The 20,912-nt window shown below is 39.0% G+C and overlaps 1 protein-coding gene across 3 annotated transcripts in view; it reads left to right on the plus strand.

Moving 5' to 3' along the window:
- The window catches only part of PDE5A (phosphodiesterase 5A), a 143,895-nt gene that overhangs the window by 47,851 nt on the left and 75,132 nt on the right, over positions 1 to 20,912 (plus strand). For 2 of the 3 annotated variants that reach the window (XM_080373561.1, XM_080373562.1), the window contains exon 1: positions 245 to 20,905. In XM_080373561.1, the coding sequence (XP_080229687.1) occupies positions 20,739 to 20,905 (167 nt within the window). In that variant the 5' untranslated portion in view covers positions 245 to 20,738. Of the gene's footprint in view, positions 1 to 244; positions 20,906 to 20,912 lie in introns of those variants that run through there. The other variant, XM_080373565.1, reaches the window with a different exon arrangement.

The raw sequence follows: 20,912 nt of genomic DNA on the forward strand, positions 1-20,912 counted from the left end.
ATCCTTCAGAGTCAAAGCTTCAATATCTGCAGAAAAAGGTTTGAAAGGTAGTATTACGCCCCTAAAGGGAGCATTATAAAGTGGACTAATTAACGCTTAGAAAGGGTTTAGGGTTTCAGGAAACTAAGCGCCATGAAAATGAAGGGTGCTGTGATCCCTTTGTAGTGGAATATCTGCATTTGGCCACTATTTGTGGCTTCTGCCATAGCATCATGTGTCACACATCCTTACCAACATTTTGTTTTCTGCACTCACATCATTTCCAGGCAACAGTTACCTCTATCATCCAAAAGTGGCAATTTCCTTACAAGTCAAACTTTGTTTCACTGTTATTCCATAATATCCTAAAAACAGATACCATAGGTTTTTCCTTGTGTTTTTTATTTCAGCTAGACAATTGTCCACTTCCTCTGCTTAGAAAAAAACTGAGTACCATAATGGTTCTTTCAGACTACAGAACACTCTACTTCACACTTTGACTACTGTTGTATAGAAAATATACAATGCTGACAGCAATGATATAAAACAGTCTTTCCGAGTCGTAAACTAGGTGCTTGGTCTTTATTTTCTGGATTTGAAACATGGTATGAATGTTCTAAATTAAGAATCAAAGCGTTCCATATTTCTGAGTACAACTATAAATAAAAAGTAAGCATTTATAAAATACTTCAGGGCCTCAAACAACAGCAGGACATCACAGCCCATTCCACGATCAGTTTTGGACTGGTCCATTAATGTTTTGTATACAGTTGGGGATACACCTGATAAACACCCCTACATAACAGCATTTTTTAAACAAACAAACAAACAAACAAAACACTTCACATATTAAAATAAAGATGTAAGTAACACAGGGCAAACCAAAATACCAAATGCAAACACCTGTAAATTTTCAGAACTTTGAGATCTTAATAAAAATTGCATCCTGGATCCAAGCATTCTCACACTGATTTTGAGATTACTGAATGTCTGGAGACTTCAGAGTAGATGAAATCCAGTCACCAAATGCTCAAAGTTTCTAGAACTCCAATAATTATATGAATTTGAAATAAGTCATGAGTTTCTCTTCATATAGTAGAGAGAAATTGGTACATAGCCATTAAATTATGCAAACTTTTAAAATGTGCAGACTTAGAGCAAGTACATCAAGAGCATTCAGATCGAAAGAATATATCCTGATATTTTAATTCTACATCCTGAAGAAGAAAAAAGCCATACAAAATACGTAATCTTTAATGTGTGCTTTGAAAGGTTACTCTGGTAACTGCACAACAAGCCAAATTTTTCAGAATTGTATTCTTGAGAAATAAAGCTCTTGAGGAGATACATAGCCTTTAATGATGCTACAGTTGCAGTTTCAGTTTAAAAAAACACACCTTAAAATTAAGTCAGAACAGATTTGAATGCTTTGCTGAAGACTTTCTTTATCCCTCAAAAGAGGAAAATAAAAGTATCGATCTTATTTAGCATTCATTAGTGTTATGTCTACAATACCGTCTCATGCGATCACATCACTCATCATAAGCCGTTTAGGGAAAAAGGATCTCAAATGTGAATGCAAAGCTGAATAGTTGGGCTCCTTACCAAAATGGAAGAATGTATCAAATAGATTTTCCACTGGGGTCTGTCCTGTGTCCAGTACTAGTCAACATTTTCACTACTGACCCAAATAGCAGATCACAGAACAGGTTCATGAGATTTAGAGAAAAATGAAGTCTGGTACATTGTAAGTACTTTGGAGGACAAGAATAGGATTCAGTATGGTTGTGATAAACTGGAGATATGAATGGAAAACTTCAGATATTTTTCAATTTGTAGAAGTGCAAACACCACACTCAGGAATGTAACCAGCACAGAGTCAAAACGGGGAAGAGCTGAGGTGGAAGAAATACTGATAGGAAAAGGTATAGAAATTATAGTTGACCACAGACCGGACATGAGTTAACAACAACATGCTGCTGCTAACACAGAAATGTCAGCCTGGAATGCAGATAGCATGCGAGTTTGCGGGGTAACCCTTTTGCTCTACTCCGCACTGATAAGGCTTACACCACATTACAAGACATTTATGAACCGGTCAGAGACAGTCCCAAAGATACCAATAAAAATGATAAATGCTCTATAAAATATTAATTATGGTAAAATATTGGATAAATGGGATTTTTAACCTAAAAGACCAATGGAAGGCATGATAACACTTTCAGACACGTAGCAGGCTACTTTATGTGTCTACAGAAGTAACAGGCTAAAATTCAAGCAAGAAAATTCAGATTACCTCTTCAGAAACATTTTATAATGAAAAGGCCATGAAGAGCAGAAGAGTTTGACTGAGGGTTTGTGAGTTCCTACTGAGGATTTCAATGAAGGCTGACAAGTGCCTGTCATGAAGGACCCAAAGCCTGTTGCCTGTGCCTTGGATTAGGTGACTTCATGTTCCTTCCATCCCTATAATCCTACAGTCTCTAGTTGCTTTATATCCTGCTTAATTCAAAGCACTAAAGGTCATGACATACACCACACTGCAAAATACCTTTTATTTCGACGAGCCCAGTACATGTTTCTGCTTCTCTACCTTCTGCTTTCACTTTCTACTAAAGGCAAAAGACAAATTAATACTGTTCTCATTCAAGCCAATTGTTTTACTGAAACGTCAGCTTCTCAGTGACAATCTAGAAGCTTCAAGTCTCAAGCCTATGAGACACGAACATTGTGGTCTTATTCAGATAAACAATAAGGGCATGAAGAGCCAAACACATACTTGCTGTTTAAGGAAGTGTGTCAGTATCTGGCAGCTTGTTCAGAAAGCTCATTATCTTGTACGATTGAGCCGTCAGTGTTTTTCACTAGAATAAGCTGTATATATCTCATTCAGTCAGATAGAAAACAGAAAATTTAATCTTGAACACTGTCACAAATATCTCCAAAACATCATTTGTTGTTTAATTTGCAACTTCAAATAATTGGTACAGCTCAATCCGAAAGGACAGAAATGATGCAAGTGACCACAGAAACAAAGAAAGAAATTTTCTTGTATTACGAACAGTGCCATTAATCCTTCTGTGGAGATGATTAGAAAAGTTGGAGTGTAGGGAAAAATGTATTAATTTTTTCAAAAGCAGCCCAAGTGTTATACCAAATTTCCATCCACAGCTTGTTTGGAGGTATTGTAGGGAGTAGCTGAAAGGCATAAACTGTAATTACGTGTCAAACCATGCCAAGCCAACATGGGCATTGTTCAAGAAGTCATGCCAAATGACATCCCAGGCACACAATGTGGAAAGAGGGTTTGCCAACAATTTTAATTTGTGAAAAATTAACTCGGTATTTTCTTTCACTTCAATGTGAACATTGTTTTTTAAAAATGTCAGCCAGTTACATAGGGGCTTGGCTGAAGTCCAGGTGTGAAACAGTGATGAAGAGGGCCATTAATGAAAAGTGCCAAGCCCTGAGTTTCATGTCATTAATATTTATGACACAGTGTGAAGAGTCTTATTTAAAAGCCACTTCGTGTGTGGATTGGGGTGGAGGAAGAGAGGGACAGTAGGGGAAGAGAATTACAGTATTTGTGCTAAAGCATCAAGGCTCTTGACAGGGAACAAAGCCTTTTACAGACAGCCGGTAGTAATAATTAGTCTAATGTTTGGACAGTCACACTTTATGCGACCCCTGATTTTAATGGCATATAATTGTAAAAATTGACTGTTCTGTCAAGCTGCCAAGTGGAATGCATTTTGATAGGTATCTGGAAACCAAATTTAATTTTTAAGCATCATCTATTATTTTTGGCAAACTGCCTAAAGTGGACTGACCCTCAAATACTTCTTTCATGCCAGCCTGCTCCTCCTGAAATTATGTTGTAATTTCAGGCAGACAATATGTTTTGTTCAACATGGTGCTGTAACTCCTACCAGTGCCTGCTGAAGTCCTGAAGTAACTGATTTCCTCCCTCTGCAGGCAGTGGGCAAGAAACTGTGTGCTGCCAGTAAGTACTGCCCTTCCCAGGTCACAGGAGGTAACCAGGCATTTGCACATCCAGGACTTCCAGAAGCAATAGCTTTTGTATGCTTACTAGATTTAGTATTTAGGTTCCTCTTTCATGAAACACTACTCCATATTGTAGTGTCATCTGTCCTGGAATGACAATGCTCTGCACTTTGTCACATGGATGCAGCGAGTCACTTTCATACTTTTATACAATTCACGTAAGATTTACATGAACTGTGTAGCCAGTCCTCGTCATTCTGTTTTTAATTGCAAATGGTCTCCTCCTATTGACATAAAAAGTCTGTTTTATGTCATAACTTAATTCCTACAAACGGCTGTGTTTTTTCAACTTATGTTGTTATGTCAAGAAAAAAATGAAGTGCACTATACACATATTTTTCATGCAAGTGTCTGGCATGTGTATTGCTTACATAAAAATACAGCATTGTTTAAAAAAGAGAAAAAATTAGAGGGAGCTGGTATAAGATATTCACTTTTTTAAAAAGTAGCAATTCCTTGGAGATTTTTTTTTCAAATGAAGGTATTCCATAAGCTACAAAGAAAAATCTTCTTTTCAAAATTAGAGAGACATCAAGTGAAATCAAATTTACAATTTTATACAAAGTAATCCTCATATTTGTAGCACTAAAATATAACATGAAATAATGCTAGAATTAACTGTTGAAAAATGTTTTAGTATGTGCTAATATAAACTTGGTAACATACTCTGTTACCCAGGAAATGTATTAACTTTGAAGTCACTGTCTTCTGTTTCTGTTCAGAGAAGGTCAAAGCTGAGGTTCAGCAGGAATCTAGAATCTCTTAAGGCAAGGAAAAATGAACCCCCAGGGCATGTTAGAGTTTTTCTGTAACTATAGGCATTCTGTAGTATACAGTAACATCCAGAAGGTAAGAATGGGTGATCGTATTTGGACTACAGAGCCAGCCCTGAAATAACAAAGAGGTTAGTTTCTCCCTGACTTTAAACCGCTAAGTGATGACCACAGAGAAATTCCTCCTAATGAATGCTAATGAAATTTTCATCAGTACAGAATTTCTTACATGGAGCGTAGTGTGCTGTGTTTGGATGCTGTGGCAGTGGAGATCAGGAGTACTCAGTGCTATGTAGGTGGCTTGCAAGGGCATTAGCAGCTGGAGAAGGCACCTAAGCATTGTGTTACGTGTCACAGTTCCAATAGCACTTAGAACAGCAACCTCCCTCTGTCGGTCATACAAATGGCATGGGATGAAACTCTGCAATAAGGAGCAGAAGTAGAGGCATCAGTTCCTTGTGGCACAAGCCATGCACTATAGAGAAACGGTGCCTGGAAATGACAGGGTGGCAACACGTAACCAAGACAGAGTATTTTCTGGCTGTAAGATGACATTCACCTATATGTGTGCTGAAGTCTATATATATACCATCAAAATAGTCAGAAGCCAGTCTAGACGTATTCCTGATTACAGAAGTCACTTTTTCACATACATTATTTGTATTAATCAACAAATCAATGTAATTTTCAGTTCCATTATCCACTTACTGAGTTTTCTTGGAAGTCTCTGATATTCCTTATCTTTCTCTTTAGTCCTGACTAATCTAAGTAGGTCACTAAAACCCTTCATATGATAATTTGGGGGGTTTGCTACTTTGTTTACAACTATTGCTTGATTCAATTTTTCACAAATAAATTTAAGATTCATTTGCTCCTAGGTTACCTTCAAAGCATTTAATACACATTGGCCCATATTTAGCTCATCAGATTGTCTATCTTGCTAATCTAAAAAAAATAACTGAATTATTCCATAATTCTGGAATATGCCTTTCTGCTTTAATACAATACAAAAGAACTGACACTTTCAGAAGCATTCACTAAAATTGTGTGCCTGCCTTTGGAGTGCCCAAATCGTATTAGAATGATCAACACCCAGATTGCCAAAGCCATCAGAATTCTTAAGTGCTGTCAAAAGAAGGTGTAGATCTCCACTGTTCCTGAAAATAAGAAACCCTTCATCTCAAACTGAGATCACAAAATCTGGAAACAGTAAACTCAACAGCTGCTTCTCACAATGTGATCCTGATTTTCAGTACCTGTCTTTAATAAATGCAGACCTCCAGAGCCCCACTTTGCAAGATGCATTTGCTTGAGCATTATGTATAAAGAGTATATTTGTATGCACACTCAGTTTTTGTATTTCCCTTTTATAAACTCATGTGATGGCTCTGTAAATCTGACTTCAACTTTTATGCATTTGCCAACCTCATCTCAGGGTCCATATTAATAAATTAAAAAATACTGGTTGCCATTTCAAAAGCAACCTCCTTTGAAGGAGAAAAAAAATCTCTTTGATAATTCTAGGATGGCCATGTTCAAGATGCATTTAGGATCCAGGCTAGGGGGCTCCCCCAATAATTTTATACTGCAGTGCTAAGTTCAAGGGGAGGTTGTCCAGCATCTGGAACAGTTTAGTTTTTACTGAGGTTTTTCTACTGAGCACTAAGATTATCTTCTCTCTCTTTATTACCTTTGTGCAATGTATATTTGTGTGTTTCAATGAGGTTATCATTTAGTGGGATTACTACATTCACATAATTGTATCAATCAAGTGACTATTTTAGACACAGTTCCGTGGCATTTGATCAATTTCCCAAAAAGGAGGGAAGGTCTTTGATTTCAGGCCTAAAAAGGGTCACTGCAGAGTGATACCAAAGATGCTGAATACTGATTTCAATGGAACTGATGATCAAGACTTCTCAAAAACAAGTGTTTAGGTGAAGAGTTCAGCTAATAAGGTCCCTGGCTCCTAAGTGCTGGGCACCTCCTGGGAGGTACTGAGACCCTCCAGCTGCCCTGGCATTAATGGGAGCTGAGGATGCGCAGTATTTTGCATAACCCAGCTATAAATGCATTACACTGAACTGCATAATCTCAAGGATAAGAGAACATCTGTCATCCAATAACAGCAAACACCATCTGGTTTTGTATCACTATATTCCTACTTACTTGAACAACTGAAGCTCAAGTGACACTGGGCATTGCTTCAAAGGAAAAACAAAATGTATTTACACTTGTTACTTTGCCCGTTTCCACATTTTGAACAGTTATAATGAAAGGCTTTGCCTACAAAAGCTTTCATTAGAATAATTTGCTATTTGTGCTTTCTCTGCTGTTGATTCAGAAATGTGTATTTCAGAATCATTTTTCTTTAACCAACCCGTGGAATATATCCAAACTAGTTATGAAGTAACTCACCTCCCACTACTCCTGACCTTAGACAGTAGACTATTTATTTTTCAAAGATAATATCAAGAGTCCTTTTTGATCTTTTCAGCTTCTGCTCCAAAGAAGAATGGCTGCTCCAGCCTTCGTTCTGCTTCTCTTTGTTGGTGTTAAAACAAAGGAACTGCAACAGCAGCATAGTATCATCCCGAAAATATTTTCTGTAAGACTAAACTAAATGTCTGGAATTTCGCCAAAAGAAATTTTCAGTTGAGTTGGTTTGAACACTTTCTACTGTTCATAACTCATAGTGACTTCTTATTAATATTTTTAATGTCTGGAGGAAAATGAAATTATACTTTGCTGTGCTAGGAAGTAAATTTTTAAAGATACTCAAATTATCGGACTTGATAACTGTTGCTTTTCTGGCTTTTGACTACGGCTGTTCCTTCTGTCACTTGACTAAATAGAGAGCAAAGCATGTGCCCTCATCTAAAGTAGTAAATGGTTCTTTAAGGAAGCTTTGGGAAATCCATCATTTAACCCACTACTACAATGTATTCTAAAGGCAGTTAACCATAAAAATTGATTCTGTACTTTCCAAATTTATCCCTCAAGGGATTAATGTGCTAAGTGCCCCCAGAAGAGTACTCAACTTGGAAATCAAACTTAGGGACTAGCGATAGAAAAGGATGCTCAAGTAAGTCAAATTAACAAAATATAAACACAGCTCTGAGAACTAAGAGGAAATTAGTGGAGAACCAGAACAGCTTATATAAATCTAGAGAGGCAAAAATATGTTTGTTTGGAATCTTGGAATTCAAAGTCAATTTGTATCCAGTGCTTGGTTGAATTTTTCAGGCAACATTTTACCACATTTGTAATTTTCTATAGAATCTGTACATTTTATTATAATTTATGGAAATAATCTCCCTTTTTCCCTAAATATGTACAGAGGCAAGTTCTGTTGGTAGGTTTTTTTACATACTTGACCAATTATATCCATGCACACACACCTTCAAAGAATAAAGCTCACAGCTTTAAAACAAGCAGCATTTTTAAAGCCCCCAAAGTCTTCATCCACACAGCTGAATTCCACATTTGCATCTCTATTGTCACCATAAAACTGAAAAGTGACCTCTCAAGGTAATGTTTAGTATTACTTATTATGTCTTACTATAGCACTTGAGAACCTGAATGACATATTCCCACTGTATTTAGAACTGTGCAATATCACTAATATGAGGCTGTCTTGTAGATTTACATTGTTAGCTCCTAACAGACTAGAGGTAGGAGGAAAAATAAGCTCCGAGAGATGAAATGTTAGAAACCAGCTCTACTGACTTCCAATCCAGTGCATTACACAACAGAATATGCCAATTCTTAAATTATCGTGAAAACTGTAGCAACTTTTGAAATGAGACTCACGTACTTGTGTCATTCTTCAAAACTCTCTTCTAAGTCACTAAAAGAAAGCTTTGTACCTCCTTGCAAGTTGCAAATAAGAATTTGTGAAAATTCCCCATGAGAACATCTGGAAGAGTCTCAAATATTTTGCTGCCATGAGAGCTAGCCCTCAAACACAGACGCTGCAATGTTTTTCTGGTTTTATCTGCACTGCACACTGTAGTGCAGCACAGACATAATTGAGCTAGTTCTGACCACACTACCTCAGCTGCTGAAAACAGGACCCTTATTAGTGCTGACATTAGTGCAAGGTTATTGATCTCACTCTCCCTCAGCTATATTACTACCATGCTTCTCAGAATGCCTTCTCAGTATTAAATTAAAATGTAAATTATATCATAAATTGAATTGTTCTTTTTTTCTGGCTATCTTCCGTTTCAGAGAAGCCTTACTTCTCTAACAAACAGCACCTTAAGCCTTAGAAAAGAAGACATAAGGAGAAACCACATCTTCTTTTGGCTGCAAATCAACTGGATGAAAAGGTTTCTGTCATGATCACACTTCTAGATTACCACCTCCTTTCGTTGACATAAATCAAAGTAGTTAAGCCCTTAATACAGATATTTCAAAATAATCCGGGTTAGTTTCACTATTGCTAAGAGTAGTCTGAGTTGCTTTATTTTCCTGTAAATGAATGTCGTTTAGCACAAATTTCATGAATAGTTGTGGCACCAAATTTTAGGGATCAGTAACCTCTGCTGGAGGAAGGGCAAGTCTTGATAAGAAAGTAATCTGTACTGGGGGGCATTAACCTTATCAGTCTAGTTAGCTGGAGCCACAACAGGACCCAGCTCAGCAGCCTCGCTAAACGACTGGCTGACAGAAACAAGTCCTGCATCTGGGATGTGAAAGAAGTCAGGAAAGTGTCCTTCTTTACAACACTGCATGTAATAAGGCCTATTCCCCTGAATAATTTCAGATCATTCACCATTTCACTAGTATTGAATGCTTCAGTTCAACTCATCACTTTCTGCTGTGAATTATCTACCCCTTTTTCAGGGGAAATCGTTTTAACGTAAGTCACTGCTCAGGACAATGAAAGCGTTATGACAAGCAAAGGTGTAACAAGCCTTCTTTTCCACTAGGAATATGACCTGTCATACTATAGAGAGCCCTTAGGACACTGAAGGAAGCAGTATGAACGTACTTGTACCCATTTTGTTCCCTGATAAGGTATTAGTGGAGTTTACCATCTCCCCTTTTAAAGCGCAGAAACCTAACTGACATACAAGGAGGCCACAATGCGTCCCATGAGACTATCATGTGGCAAAATGCCTGACCACTGTAGCTGTTTCCCAGCAATTCCCCATAATCTTAATCACAGAGTAAGATTATTAAATAATGGCAATTATTTTATTGGTTAGAGCTGACATAACCAAAGGTAGACACTGTCTGCTCTACCCTGCCAAACAACATATCTGTGAGTACCCACCAGCACTCTCCACTGCCACGCAGCCACTGCTATATAATTGCATGCTGAATCTGTGCCACATGGAGCTTTGAAGTAGGTGTTTTCTCCTAAAAAGAATTTTAAAGATATTCCATTTCCTTTAATCAGAAAACTTTTTCTGAATAAGGTCCTGGTAAGCATTATAGGGTTTTTTCCTTTTAATAGAAGACAAGTTCCAAAGTGACAATTTCATTCTCACAGTGGTAAAAGGAATTTGAACTTTTCCAAAGAACCGAGTACTTTACAGTAATGTGCAAAAACTTAGCGGGGCTGGTGTGTGTGTACGTGCACGCCTATGTGCATGCATGTGTGTGTGACTTTTTCCAGTTTGGTTGGATAAAAGTCTTAAGGAGTCTTTCAGGGATCACATGCAATAGTATCCACTCGTTGGTAGAGACTCTGGTGATGAAGTAACACCTTCTTTCCTCCTGCTGTTTATAAATGTTACAGACCAAACACCTTTATCTCTTTCTTTGATCTCCCATATACTCTTTCACCTTCCTGGCACCTTCCGAGTGGGAGCAGTTGCTGGATGTTTTCAGGTTTGGAGCTGGGCTCGGTGACAGTGAGAAAGTGGGGGGACAGTGTTGTGGCTAAGAAAGCAGAGAGCCCCTATCTTGTTGCAGCTGGTCAACTCTGAGCATTGCCTGGTGTCACCTACATGACAGGAAATTTCAAACGGAGACAGAATTCTTTCCTGTACAGGCTGTAGGTGGATGGTACACTTTTGTCTTGGCCAGAAGTTTCAAAGCAGGCAGTGCAATCCTCCTTACTTTAGCAACAGGAATAAACCGCTGTTTGACAGTTCGCTGATTCCTACATGATCTCTTAGATAAAATAAATTGGCAATTTTCTCCACTTCCAGTCACTAACATACTTTTATATGTCAAATGACTGGTGACATGAAAAATAATGACTCAAAATCAGAGATCAATGCTTTAGTGTAGACGGCAAGTGAAATGTAACCTATGACAAAGATCCCATGTATTTATAGTGTACCTTCTGGCCAGGCTGGTGTTTCAAGCCTATGTTCAGTGCACTTCTCCATATGGGATTCTGACATATTTATTGTGAATTGACCACACCTTTCTCCTATCCTATCCTCAGTAATACTTTGACATGATATAGGACCTCTTGTCTCTCTTATGCAAACATTTTTAGAAGTGTTAATGAAGGAAAGCTCACAATACCTTTGTAAATTAAAATAAATATTTTATATCCAGTTTGCAGCTGAAGTAACCTGAGACAAAGATAATTAAATAATGTAAATTATTGTTCATTCTGGTCAGGGACTATTTTTTATTTATTTATGTCCTGAAATAAATTAATAATCAGTTATAACAAATAATCAGCTATAACAAAAATAATCCTAGATCATGACAGTGGTAGAAAGGGAGATAAGGGATTCCGACCCTTTGCTGTATCAAGCCACTAAAAATAAGCCAGTTAGAGAAAAATGACAGAAAATCAGAAAGAAGCCTAACTGAAACCCTACTTGTATATGGGAAGCAATTACATGGTGGGAAGCCCGGCTCATGAACTGAGAACTTGAGCCGCTAAGGTACTCATTGTCTTTCTCTGGTTCATGGCTCCAGCTTTCCACCCATCTTTCCACAGGAATTTTATTGCTGGTCTCTGCACCACAGCCATAGATTAATTGTGAGATAGAAATTCTTCCTCTCCATGAAGAAGCCAATTCAAACAGAAGAGCAGGCTGAGCGACACCGGTGTGCTCCCAGCCAATGCTAAACCCCCTAGATCACACATCTCTGGCTATGCCTCAGCATTGCCTCCCACTATCCCGGCAGCACAACTCTCGGGACAGAGCTGATGGCCAGGTCTCAGCCTGCGTGTGCCCGCTGCACACCCCCTCCATCCCACGCGTGCACAGCAGAGTGCACTCTGACTCTAAGACCAGCACTGGCAGCTGTGGTGATTCAGGGTGAAGCACTTGCATAGGGCTACCCCGCTCTGTTATGGTAGGGCTGACTGCATGTGCATGCCTCTATCAAAAAGTAACAGCCACAAAGTATCAGAGACTGTTTTTCCTCTCCAAACTGACTGCCTGTTGTTTTTTCTCAAAACATGACTCCATCTGCGTCTTCCCAAGCGATGGATGTGCGGAGACATCTGCGTCATTTTGAAAAAAACATGTGTGTTTGCTTCTAAAGGGAAGTTGGAATTGCCAAGAAATAATTGTCAGGACCCTTTGTTGGTTTGCTTTTTATACCTGTTATTTCTGGATCTCCTCTCTTTACCAATGTAAATCTGAATTAAGCTCACAGAGTTATGGAGAATACAGTCCTTAAAGCATCAGAACAAATATTCTTGAATCCAGAGGATACTTCTTTACTTTATTTGATTATACAGATAACCTATATCTACACTGAGCTCTTACCAAACATCATTGTAATTCCTGTATGGTAGCAGAGCTCATGGGACGGATCTGGCTCACCCACTATATTAGCCCCTCAGAGAGATTCAGACTGATGGCCAGCACTAAGTATTCCCACGGCAGAACTGGAGACAGAGAGAAGACCATTTCTGCAAACTATTGTTGTACACAAGCAGTAAAAATGTTATTTTAGAAAAAGCTGAATGTGGTAAAGAAAAATAGTAACAGCCTTTAAAGCAACATTGCCAAGGTGAAATAAACACAATACCATCATCTGGATTCGGCACTTTCTTACAGTTCTGATGGAAAAAACACTTCAGCTACAAATCTCCCCAAAAGGACAAAATTTCCTTTTGAATAAGCTTCTACTTTTCACTACACTAGCATAATTCTAGATAAACCCTAGTGAAATGAGTCACTCAAAACATACAGTACAGGGTAAAAAGAAGAATTTGACCCACGGCATAGTGACTGTGCTTTCTGAATTTATTTAGTTTTGCAGGAGTGATGAGAATATGACAGTGAAGTGGACAGCAAAGATGAATCCAGCAGGCATCACTGCAGCCATTTCTCATCCTAAGCCTGTGACATTTGTACTGCATTACTGCATTTGGCGAGGTTAATGATGGGCATGAACCTACACATCATACCCTGCTGTTATCACAGAAATAAGAAACAACAAGCCACTCCTTGCTATAAAATACCTGTCTTTCACAATTCCTCCTTTTTTCATCATTACAATCAATTCAATTTATTTCAAGGCAACTAGTAAGTAAAAGCAAACCATTTTGTTTCAACTCTGCAGAAGATGTGAGGCTTGCCTGAGGAAAATCAAAGCACACAATTACAATAACTGTTCACTAAAAACACAAGATCTGCCATGCAATGCAGTTTATGACTTACCCTTTATATGGCAAGAGGGCCATTCTTATTTTGATAATTGGAATTATAAGGTCTGGAAAGAAATCAAAATCTTTTACCCAAATCTTTTAGATGTATTCTTAAAATACAACATTAGTTCTTCATTAGTTTTCCTTTTTCTTTGGAGACTGCATTTGGAAGCTGCAGCTCATCCTTAACTAATAAAAGTTTACTTACAAGTGAACTGTAGCATGAAATCTTCAAAATGAATGAGATAAGAATAAAAAGTAAACAAAACTTAAATATTTTTGCTTCTCAAGACCAAATTATCTTTTCAATCATATATTTAAAATCTGATTTACATTTCCCAAAGTAAGAACTTGTAGCATGATACCTGAAAATACAGTCTTATGGGAATAGAGTACAATTTCATAAATATTAGTGTTCCTCTTCAGAAACTTCCAGATTAGTAAGTAAAATCACAGGTTTATTAATCAAATGCAAATCTATAAAACCTTAGCTAGCAGTGGCAATATGTAGCGATTTGGAGTTAATCTAAGACAGCTATCTGGTTGAAAAAAATCATCTTCCTACAAGAGTATCCTTGGTGGTCAAAAGACCTCCATCTTAAAATCACATTACAAAATACTAGAAAGTTAGAGGAAGTGATAGATTTCCTCAGAGAGAGTTCTATCTTTGGACATTGCTAGCTTTTTTCTCCTGACATGATTACCGTATGGGAGTTATACGAACTCTGAAGGCCACAATTTTTGCTTCAGAATGGCTCAGACTGTTCTGAGCTGCAGGTATTTTGAAAACAAAATTAAGTTTCCATACAAGGTTAAAAATATTCACTGAGCCCTCTCCCACATCAGACTGCAGGAGCTGAATGCTACTATGCTAGCAATACAGTCAGTATGTTTTACAGGAAAAAAATATAAACATTGAGTTAGAACACTTATAAGTTTGCTAAGTACTTTTGCTTCCTTTCTTGGTCATGCTTATGAGAAAGTGTTTGTTTAAATGTGGAGGAAAATGAATAGATTCCCCAGACTTCTCTCCTTTGCCAGCAAATACAGTGCTCACCGTACATTGCATAACATGTGGTGAAAAGGGGAAAATCAGATTCTCTAGTTAAAATACTTGTTTTCTGTCGCTAATTTTTTTTCTTTTTTCCTATAAATATACACTTAGGGCCACCTCAGTTTCCAATGACATCTATAGGGACAAGTTTAGCTCTTAGGAAAAATGAGAAAGATCTTTGGTCTAAATTCTGCGCTCTCATGCGCTGGCATTAATCCCAAGCAACTTTCCTACCACTGACAGCAATGCCGAGGAGGACCAGGGAGGCGGCAGTTCTGTGGAGCTGCCCTGGGGGTAAAGGCTCTTGATGTGGAGGTTTAGTCAACTATAGCAAATGTGTGGTATTGAGTAGAGAATGATGTACTTCAGCCTCACACCTCTGCTAGGCTGCTGAGATGCCCAGCAGTAGCAATGAATTGTACACGATACCTTAAGAGTGAGCTTCAGGTGAGCAGGGCTGGGCTCTTTTCAGTAGTGCCAAGTGACAGGACATGGGGCAATGGGCACAAACTGCAACACAGTAAGTTCCTTCTGAATGTGAGGAAGAACTTCTTTACCTTGAGAGTGACAGAGCACTGGTGCAGGCTGCCCAGAGAGGCTGTGGGGTCTCCTTCACTGGAGACATCCAAAACCCGCGTGGATGTGACTCTGCAACCTGCTCTAAGAGATCCTGCCTTAGCATGGGTTGGACAGGGTGATCTCGAGAGGCCCCTTCCAGCCCCGGCCATTGTGTGATTCTGTGATTCTGTAATTAGAGAATCAGAGGTTGCAGAGCAGCCAGGTGTAGCGAATGAGTTAACCCACAACTAGTCGGAGAACATGCACTTAAGTAAACTTAAACATGTATGTGCTGCATCAAGCTTTCCTCTTTTAAAGAAATCTTCTAGTTAATAGGAACTAAGCCCACCACCCATCTAGAGGTTTTCTGACAGTGCGCGACAAGTGAGATATTTTATTTCAGTCACTTTCCAGTAGACGGTGTTAACATAAGAAAGTCATTACTACTTTCACTATTGAAAGTACTGAAAAACTGCCGTGGTTTAAGGGAGCCAAGGGATGTGCACAGGCAGAGACTCATCTAGGACAAGGAAACCTAGGTTTCTGTTTGGGCACATTAAAAGGCTCTTTGAAGGTCTAGCGATGCACCGTGCTCTGTGGATAAGGACCCTGGCCTTAGCAGTGACAGAGCAGTGCCTTTCACAAGCACATCAAAACTCTCACATACCAATAAAGCAGAAAGGGTTTCTTTCCTTATTTCTGGGATATATAACTTTCAAGATGGAATTTTAATGCAATGTGCATATACCATTTCCTACCAGATCCACAGAGATGGACTTTTATAGAGTCTGATGAAGACAGCAGTAAGATGATTCTGTGTATTAACTTTGTATCCCTTTTCAATGAATTTCTGTTACAGCCCTGTGTGTCAAACATCTGTGAATGATTCTGCCAAAACTCTGGAAGCTGGCTAGGAACTACCAAGTGCAAGTGAAAGCATCTGGGCTCAGATAGCACAGCTGTATGAATGATGCTGCTGGTCTGCCTGCAGATCACGTACCATGCCAGCTGTTTGACGGGATGAATTGGAAGGGAGATCGATGAGAGGCTCTCTGAGAGAGGCCATGGCACACTTCAAAAGCATTTTTTCCTTTCACTCCCCTGCTTTTATGCACTGCTCATATTGCTTCAGTTATTTCCCTTCTTTAATCTGATAAACATTAATAAAACAGCAAGTTATCCTCCCAGCACTGATTTTTTTTTAATAATTTCTTTAGGCAGCGAGCTTACAGCCTGCTACTTTGCCAGGGTCATACAGCTCAGATTACATGGTCATACAGCCACCTTCCTGCATTAGCACCCAAGGGTTTATATAAAGTTTCTATTCTGCTTTGTAGTCAGTGAAAATCAACAAGGCCTGCAGCACAGCCAGCTTGCCTGTAATGTCCGGCACTGAAGGGAACGTTGTTGTTGATTACACAAATGTTTTTACCTTTAATGGCTTTCTTTAAATTGTTTCATTTTGTCGTGCTGTGCTTAGCTTGCTGACTAATCAGCTCTTCTGGGGAAGAAAAATACCGGTTATATTTTTCTCATCTTTGGAACAAAAACTGATTAACCTGAACCCAAATTGCCTGTTGTGTCAACAAGAAAGAAGGAAGATACTAAGAAAAACTTTTCTCATCCTTTTGAAGGCTTTTTCTTCTGTTTTACAGCTCTTTATCTGAGCTTCATAAACATCTGTGTGGGCAAAGTTGGGTTGACATGAACAGTACGCAGAGAGAATTTCAGACCTGTTACAGAAATTTGCTATCTGTGAATTAGATTCTTGTTTAAATAAAACACATTTGACAGGCTCGGAGTTGCCTTTTAAAGGTCAAGACATTCAGCCAGAGAGATGAAACAACACTATGTACAAAGCACAGAGGCCTGCTCCGTGTCCCAAGGACCTTCAATAAGCAGCACAGGTCTGTGAGCAGCGTACAGTAAGATCAAAAGGACAGCAATAAACCAGAACCACCAGTGTGCATGGTCAGGTGATGATGGCTCTCCTCTATTGCTATTAACTTGCATTTCTCAATGCTGTGGAAGGAGAGTTTTCTGAGGGAGATTGGAATAGGAGAGGATATTGTGCTTTTGCACTAGAGTGTAAGGTATTTCCAAGCAGTGGTAATGGTAAGAGCGCAAATGAAAAGCAGTATGGTGAAATGTGGCCCAGAACACTAGAGATACCAGAAAAGAACTTTACTCTTGACCTGGAAGCTGACAGGGTGATGGGCAACATGCAGAGGGGCGTTTCTCTGATTCCTTCAAAAAATAAACTAAAAATAGGAGGGCAAATGAAAGTTAGGCTATCTCCATGCTGTTTTTTGAAGTAGTGGGTAAGAAATGTTTAAGCTCAACCTTAGCAGAGGGATAGAAGCAAGAAAGCAGGTAGATTCCCACCTGAAGCAGGAGAGCCATTTCTTCTGGGAGCATCAGAATAAACCCAGCTGTGTTTTTTCTGTTTGTATTTTGTGACTGACAGATTTTTAATTTAATTATACTAACACTGCAGATAGTGAAGAACCCACGCAGGAGAGACCTCCCTGCCTAACACCCATCTGGGACTGTTCAGAGCTCCAGCACCTGCAGGCTGTAAAGCTGCCTGCCGCCTGGGTGCTGTGGGTACTCTCCTTTCCTGAGACGTTCAGTGACACCTTGACTCTCAGCTTTCAATGTGTCTCTTTTCAATGGAGGTCTTGGTTTTTCGACATGTTCACACTATTTCACAGTTGTTATCTTTCCACCAGATTTGTCTGATGCTGGCTAGTGGATGTGAAGGATCCCGGAGTTAAAGGAACTGACAGATAGTCAAAGACATAACTGAAAGACATTTCACCTTTTTTTTTTAACTTGTAATAAGAACTTCAGAGATTATTTTATATTACTATCCATGGGCATAGCTCTTCAGAAACAGCAAGAATCTTGAGAGAAAAAAAAAAAAAAAGAGAAAAAAGAAAGAAGCTCTATTTATGATTGAGGGAGGTTGTTTCAATCTGAAGCTTTCCTACAGAGATATAAAGTGACCAAACCATCCTGGTGCTTTGAGCCACTCTGAATCAAAACCAGCCTGAACCCTCAGGGACTACCAAAGCAAATGAAAACAATAGTACTATGCATGTTTCAGCTTTATGCTTAGTAGGGTTGTATCTGTGTTAAAATCTACATTCTACAAGTTTCTATGGCTGGAAAGCACTTTGGAGAAGTTGCAGCATTCACTTTCAACTTTACTGACTAGTTTAAGAACCATTTATATTTACTTTCTTCCCTTATTAACTATAAGCATTGTAGAATTCTGATTCCTGTTCCTTTTGTTTATATACACATATTTATATCCTTTGTTATACATTTTCTGTTCTAAATAATTCATACTATAACAAGCAATAGAATTACAAGATTGCAGCAATGGCAATTTTTTTTCCTAGTAGTAATATTAAACCCCATGCATCAGTTAAACTGAATATTATCCATATAAAATTAACAACTTTCAACCTCACTATAAAATCAAAACCATCAAGAGAATTGATTCGGTGTTTTTTTTTTACTTTTGCTAGTTTTCCTTCCATGCAACTCCGTATTCTCTTATGTCCCTAAACTACTCTGAAGCCACAAAACAAGGTCGTATTTTTATTTGCATACAGCCAGAGATCAAGAAGTTAAGAGTCTGCCAGTATGTAACTAAAGGGAATAGCTGTGATACATCTCCTATAAACTAACAACAAGATTTTGCCTAGGACAGAAATGCTGGAAGGATAAAACTTGTGCTTGAAAGACACCTAAAGAGCAGATAGATATAAGATGTAAAATTATCAAAAGAACTAATCTGGTCGACTATCAATAACATGTTGGGTTTCATTTACACTGAAAGAACATACAGTGGCAAATGTTTCCTGATTTGTCCTGGGTGTTCAGGACCTGAAAGTAAGAACAGAGGAAGAAATGTGATTCAGGGGGGCCTGCAGTAGCTGTTTTCCTGTAAATACAGAATCCAATCCTGTCAAATTTAATCAGCAGTGGGTTTTTCTCACAAAATCCATAAAGTCAGCTGTCAAAGATATAATACATTGTGGCAGTTATAATCAAAATGCACCCACTGCAAATTCAGATCACACAGTATAAATGAATCTGAAGTCTGTATAAATGTACAGAAGTCCACTACCCCGATACTTTCCTGCATATGCTTGTATCTGTTACTATCACCATATGCCAGTGTTTCCCATGACTTCAGGTAGCATAAAATTCTTATAAAACACAGAAGGTCCCTCTTCTAGATCACTAACAAAGGAAAACAAAATGACAGATAAAGGCCATGTACCACATACACAAAAATTCTGCCTTTCAGTCCATTTTGCACCTCTGTCATCTGGTCTCGTCTGGAAAGGAGGAAAATAGCAGGGGATGTGTATGTGTTCAGCTCAGGACAAACTAAGAAACCAGGCTGTAGCCTGCAAGCACTCGGCTGTCCTCACAGGCTGGCCCATGCTGTGTCACATTTCATTTCCTCAAGGGTGCTCATATTACTATTGTAGCTGTGAGACCACCACACGAACTTCTGCTTCCACACAACCGTTTTACTTGGGAAATAAATAAAATTTAAAAAAAATCAATAAGCTCAAATAAAAATTAAGTGTTTTCTCTTTGGATTTCTAAAAAGAGACCAGACTTTGCAGCCAGAAAGCAGGATTGTCAGGCACAGCCGGTAGCTTGCAAGCAGCTGGAAAGAGTTTTAGGCTTATCAAGAGTCTCCTTAATGTTGTTGTTCTGAACTGGAATGGTTTAGCAAAATTATGTGCTTATTTCCGTATCGCCGTCCCCATGTACGTCCCCATGCTCTTTCTGGCAGCTTTGTTCTCAGACAGTTCGATTCTCCCCTGGTCTAAAACCTACCCTGAAGGCCTTAAAAGTGGGGTGCCACAACAGCTAACATGCAGGTACTTGCCTCCTTCATTGGATATGAGACTTTTTGCTTTTGAAGGATGAAAGCCACAGTTCACATTTTCATAGTCTAGCAAAATAAATGTATGCCTCATTTGTAAACTGAAAAATCCCAGGTAGCAGATCACTGATGCTTGGCTGTGCCTTCCAGGAGTACTTATATACGGCACTTCTGGCATTTTAAATCCCCAGGTGTCTAACCAACTGCATAAAGACATGAACAGAGCCCCCTACACCCATACCGGTGTCCCCTTCAGACACTTAATACCTGTTATACTACAGAACTGGCTGTGGCTGAGCTCCTTCAGGGCATCCCAAGAGCTTGACCCTGCCCAGGGATGAGCCAGCTACATGCTTTCAGCCCTGAGTGGCTGAGTTTTTCCTTCACTGGAGTCCATAGGTCAGCAGATCAGGCAGTCACCAGTGAGGTATGTGCTGTTTTCAGACACTCACATTATCCATTTGGGAGCAAAGACACCATATCAGGTCTGCCACATTGTTGACATAACTCTTTCTGTCTCTCCTAGGACACGGTATAAGCTGCCAGAAGTAGCTGTGTAAACCCCATGGCTACAGAAAGCACAGACTGAGTAAAAATCAGCTCCCCGGTGGTTTAAAAGACTAAATGCAATACTAAGAACAAGTGACTCTGCTATAATTTTAGCTACAACAGAAACTTTGTCTATAGCCTAAGTCATAATTTTTCCATTTTGTTATAGCCATCTATAGTATAGGACCAGTGACAACTATCGCTGTCCTCACTGATCTAATGGGGGACACTGATTAATAGAAAAGCTTTTAGGAGATGCAAATGGTATTTGGGTTTCAACACAAATGGCTTTATCTTGTCATTTGCATTGGTTTTACAGCAGCACGTGAAGTACCAACTATGCTAAATGCCGCAGAAACACACAGCCATGGACAAGCCCTGCCTCAGAAACCTAACAGTGTGCAGCCTGCCAGTGAGGAAATGTAAGTA

Source organism: Falco punctatus (assembly GCF_963210335.1).
Source record: "Falco punctatus genome assembly, chromosome: 1".
Lineage (NCBI taxonomy): Eukaryota > Metazoa > Chordata > Aves > Falconiformes > Falconidae > Falco > Falco punctatus.